Here is a 5,000-nt window from a genome sequence, read left to right as displayed (position 1 = left end):
ACATATGAATAGCTGTGTCTTTTGGGAAATGATGCTGGTAATGAGAATAAAGATAATGATGGTATTGATATTAATTATATGGCTGACAATGATAGATATAATGATGATGATGATGATAATGACAATGAGGATAATAGTGATAGTCATAATGATATTATTATTATTACTATACTGATAATAATAGTAATAACTTGAATATCAACAATAAAGATAAAACGACAATAATGATAAGGATAAGGATAATAGAAAAGACAATAACAATCATAAATATTATAACAGTAATGATAACAATAACAAAAATCATAACAGTAATGATAACAATAATAAAAATCTTAACAGTAATGATAACAATAATAAAAATTCTATTAATAATGATATTGATAACAATGATGATAATAATTATGATGACAATAATAACAATAATAATAGCTATCATTATCTTAATTATTATCATTACAATTATAATATAATTATCACTACTGCTACTACTACTAATAATGATGATAAAAGGTAGTAGAAGTGGTAGAAGTAGTATATAATTATTATCATTATCATCCTCATTATCATCAATATTTACTTCCACCCTCCTACTTGTCCGACCTTCCTCTTACTTCCCCGAACTTCATGTCCTTCCTAGATCTTCCTCCTCCTACCCTCCTCTTCCTGTTCTTTCCTAAGCCTTCTCATAATCCTTCCCCTCCTCCTGTCCTTCCTTGACCTTCGCTGCCCTCTCCTCTTGTTTCTTAACCTTCCTCTTCCCTTCCTGACACTTATATGACCTTACTCTACTTCCTGTGACCTTCCTATTATTATATTGACTATTTTATCCCCCCCCTTTCCTATCACTTCCCCTTTTTTTAACCCGTCCTTTACTCCTCCCTCTCTCCCTTCTTCAGCTTTACTCTCCCTGTCTCACCATTCCTGGCCTCTTCCTCACACTACTTCCCTTCCATCCCTCTTAACCCTCTCCTCCTCTTCTCTTCTCCTCCTCTTTCCTCTCCAACCCCTCCCCCTTCCCCCTATCTCTCTCTCTCACTTTTCCTCTTTCCCTCCCTCTCTCTTCCTCCCCCTTCTGCATCAGCTCCCTCCCCACTCTTCCCACTCCCGTGTTCCTCTCACACCCTTCCTCTTATCCATCCAGTCCCATTTCCCTCTCTCCTTTTCCCTTCATGTCATCCTTCCATTACTCTTCTGCCTTCTTCTTCCTCCTCTTATCTCTCCGAACCCCCATATTTCCCTCGCCTCCTACCCACCACCCACCACCCACGCTTCCCCTTCACCCCACATCCCCCTCTCCATATCCCCCACTGTCTCTCCTGCCCTTGATTCATCCTTCCCTCCCCCCCCCATCCCACATTCCCCTCCCCATACCCCCGTTACCTCTTCTGCCCTTGACTCATCCTTCCCTCTCCCCCCACTCACCTCACATTCCCCTCCCCATACCCCCGCTGCCTCTCCTGGCCTTGACTCAGCCTTCTTCCTCCCACTTACCTATACACAGAGGTCTTTCGTCCTTCTGAAAGGTCTTCGCGATGGGACTGCCGTCGGCGAGGGAGCACCAGCAGTAGAAGGTAAAGTTGTGGCACTGCACCGGCGAGTAGGAGCCGTCGGGTTGGCATGTGGGCACGAACACCATCTCTCCGTTGTTCACCTGCTCTTGCTTCGCCCTCCGCTCGTCGATGCACTTCTCTGCCACTGTCGTCGGGAGAGGAGGGAAGGCGGTGAGATAGAGAGATAAGAGGGAGGGAGAGGGAGAGAAAGAGAGAGAGAAAAAAAGAGAGAGGGGGGATAGAGAGAGAGAGAAAGGCAGAGTGAGTTAGAGAAAGAGAGAGGGGGGGAATAGAGAGAGATAAATAGGGAGAGAGAGAGAGATAGGTGAAGGGGGGATGTCGGGAGAGAAGAGAAGGTGGTGAGAGAGAGAGATAAGAGAGAGAGAGAGAGTCATTGGTATGGGTTTTAGTTACGGTTATACGTTGCAAGTTCAGATTTATTGCCCAAGAATCAATTTGGTACCTTTCTTTTGAGTGTGCGTGTGTGTGAATGTGTGTATATGTGTGTTTGTGTGTGTTTGTGTGTGTGTGTGTGTGTGTGTGTGTGTGTGTGTGTGTGTGTGTGTGTGTGTGTGTGTGTGTGTGTGTGTGTGTGTGTGTGTGTGTGTGTGTGTGTGTGTGTGTGTGTGTGTGTTTGCATGTGTACATCTAGGTATCAAAAAGCCTCTCAAAGTGTTTGGGAAAATACAAGATTACGTGTGCATTATGTAGGCGGCTGAATGTTTCGTGCATGACGCAACAGCGATCCATGCACGAACGGCGGTCACTTCAAAGACAATTTCCGAAGACAGTATTTTTATGGCCTTAACAACTTCCGTGAAATGTTTTAAGAGGTGACCTGCGGGGAACTACAAACCCTGTACTTCTGGCCTGCCCCATGACCTGCCTCGCGAATATCATTACATCTGAGTCACATTTTGCATTTGCATTACAAGGTGCACTTGGCATGGTGTTTTCCCATTACGGAAGTTCATTATATCGTCCCGATGTTCTACGTAATATGTTTTTTGTCGCATGAGCTATGTCGTTATTCTAGTTTAAGGTCTGAATGAAACATAATTTCACATATTTTCTTTGTAAATTATATGAAGTTCACGAATGCAATTAAATTGATTACGTAAAAGTTAAGGTAAAGAAATCCTAGCTTCTTTGTCTTGATTCTGTTTCAAAATTGTAACACATGTATTCCCCAATGCCCATTCTTTGTCACATTATGGGAAATCTTGATGATTAGATGTTAAAAGCAAAGATATGTTTTTGTCTCATTGTTGAATGTAGATGCAATGTCGAAGAGTAAATGGGAATAAGTCATTAACTTAGGAGTATCAATAAATTCATCAATCCGATTCAATTATTTCTTTAGAGACCTGAACTTACTTGAATCAAGGATTCGAAATCCCGTAGAGTTATTCAGAGAACCTTCTCTCCCATTCATTCTGTTCCATAATAACCAGTGAACTCTATCATTATTGACTGTCAAAAGCAAGATCTGTTAGAAACTTGAATGCAATCATCATCAACAGCCGGTTATCTTAGGCGAATGCAAAATCTACAATAGTTCTGGCATCAGTGTCAGAGGAATGCGATCCGCTGTTGACATGACATTGTCACTTGATGCAGTCATGAATCTTGACCACCCACGTCGCCCGCTAAAAGCTCCGGCTTAGGACGTAAACATTGTGATGTCAACAACTGATCGTAAAGCAGTAAATATTTGAGCTTTCGTCGCTTCCTCTCCTTTCAGATTTTTGTTTTCCCTCATTGCAAACTCAACGTCTGAATCATAGGCGGACGTATTGAAAAATTAACAAGCTTTAGGATGAAAGGAGCGCGCACGCGTGTGTTTGTGTGTTTGTTTGTGTGTGTGTGTGTGTGTGTGTGTGTGTGTGTGTGTGTGTGTGTGTGTGTGTGTGTGTGTGTGTGTGTGTGTGTGTGTGTGTGTGTGTGTGTGTGTGTGTGTGTGTGTGTGTGTGTGGGAGGGGGTGTTTATGGGTGTAAGCTGCATAATCCTCCGTGTGCATGTGTGTGTGCGGATTCATGCATGTGCATGAGAGCGAACAAGCATTTCCTCCGCCGTCCCCGTGGCGCAGTGGAAAGCGCGATGGACTTCTAATCCATAGGTCCCGGGTTCGACCCCCGGCGGGGATGTCCAGGTTTTGAGTTCCTTCTCAAGGGGGGAGGGGGGGCAGAGGGTCGAGAGCTCGTGACTTGGAGGATCGAAGCAAAGTGGGACCGGGAGGGAGGGAGGGAGCGAGCAAAAGGAGGGAACGCAAGCGAGAGGCAGGAAGAGAGAGGGAGGGAGGGAGGAAGAGAGAATGTGGCACTCCATGTTATTACTCGTGGCGACAGGTGGCACTACACCTGGCCTTGCCCTTCCCTCCTTGCCTCCCTCGGTGCCATTATTGAGTCATTATTGTTATTGCTGGTGTGTGGCGGAGGGGGGTGGGGGTGGGGGCGGAAGGAGGGGTTTAAAAAGAGTGGGAGGAGGGAGAGAGAGGGGAAGCGACAGGGAGAGAGAAAGAGTGAGTAAGAGTGAGAGTGAGAGAGTGAAAGGGGGTGTGAGAGAGAGAGAGAGAGAGAGAGAGAGAGAGAGAGAGAGAGAGAGAGAGAGAGAGAAAAATGATGTAATAGTTTGAGTTTTTTTTTTTGAGAGATATATAAGAGGGAAGTGGGGGAGAGTGGCTGAGAGAGGGGGGAGGAGAGAGAGAGAGAGAGAGAGAGAGAAGAGAGAGAGAGAAGAGAGAGAAACGGATGGAGAGAAGAGAGAAAGAGAGAAAGAGAGAGAGAGTGAGAGAGAGAGAGAGAAAGAGGAGAGAGAGAGAGAGGAGAGAGAGAGAGAGGAGAGAGAGAGAGAGAGAGAGAGAGAGAAGCGAGAAAGAGAGAGAGAAAGAGAGAGAGAGAGAGAGGGTGGAAAGAAAGAGAAATAGGAGAGAAAGAAAAAATTTAAATTAATGAGAGAGAGAGTATATATAAAGTTATTCACCCTCAACAACGAAAGATCAAAACAGCCAAACAGAGCAGACGAAGCAGCGTGACAGCGGCGCCGCCACAAAAGCGAGAGCTGGCCACGCCAAAACCGAACAGCAGAAACAACCTCCACAAAAAAAAATAACAATAAAACAAAGTAAACCGAAAACAACTAAAGCGCAGGCAATAATATAGACCAAAGTACAGTCATCGCGTTTAGTGCAATGTCGCGTTCGGAGAAACAGAGCCCACGCTTCGTAAACACTAACTTCCTAACTCCTTCTTGGAAATGCAGACCCTTCCCTCGTGCATAAATTATGTTGCACAAATCATAGCTATTAGTATATGTGCAATTACAGCAATGGGGTACTTTTTCTCTTTTTTTTCTGGGTTATTACTGTGTCATTATTGTTCGAGTTTTTTTGTTTATGTTTTTTTTTTTTTAAGTGTAGTAGGAGTGATAGTCGTATGAGTGGCAGCAGT

General features: G+C 44.2%; 1 protein-coding gene and 1 non-coding gene across 2 annotated transcripts in view; one reads left to right on the top strand and one right to left on the bottom strand.

Annotated features, from left to right (window-relative positions):
* The window catches only part of LOC122253214 (SPARC related modular calcium binding-like protein magu), a gene marked incomplete in the record, with an annotated part of 161,099 nt that overhangs the window by 71,684 nt on the left and 84,415 nt on the right, over positions 1-5,000 (bottom strand). Inside the window, 1 exon segment of the mRNA XM_086539913.1 lies at positions 1,492-1,695. Coding sequence (XP_086396039.1) covers positions 1,492-1,695 — 204 coding nt within the window.
* TRNAR-UCU (transfer RNA arginine (anticodon UCU)) lies at positions 3,626-3,698 on the top strand. The gene has a single exon. It is a non-coding gene; the product is annotated as a tRNA-Arg (tRNA).

The sequence above is a fragment of the Penaeus japonicus genome, unplaced genomic scaffold, assembly GCF_977035675.1.
Source record: "Penaeus japonicus unplaced genomic scaffold, GWHDUDI00000001_assembly GWHDUDI00000009, whole genome shotgun sequence".
Classification (NCBI taxonomy): domain Eukaryota; kingdom Metazoa; phylum Arthropoda; class Malacostraca; order Decapoda; family Penaeidae; genus Penaeus; species Penaeus japonicus.
The sequence above is the reverse complement of the archived record's forward strand: the minus strand, read 5'-3'. Positions and strand labels throughout refer to the sequence as shown.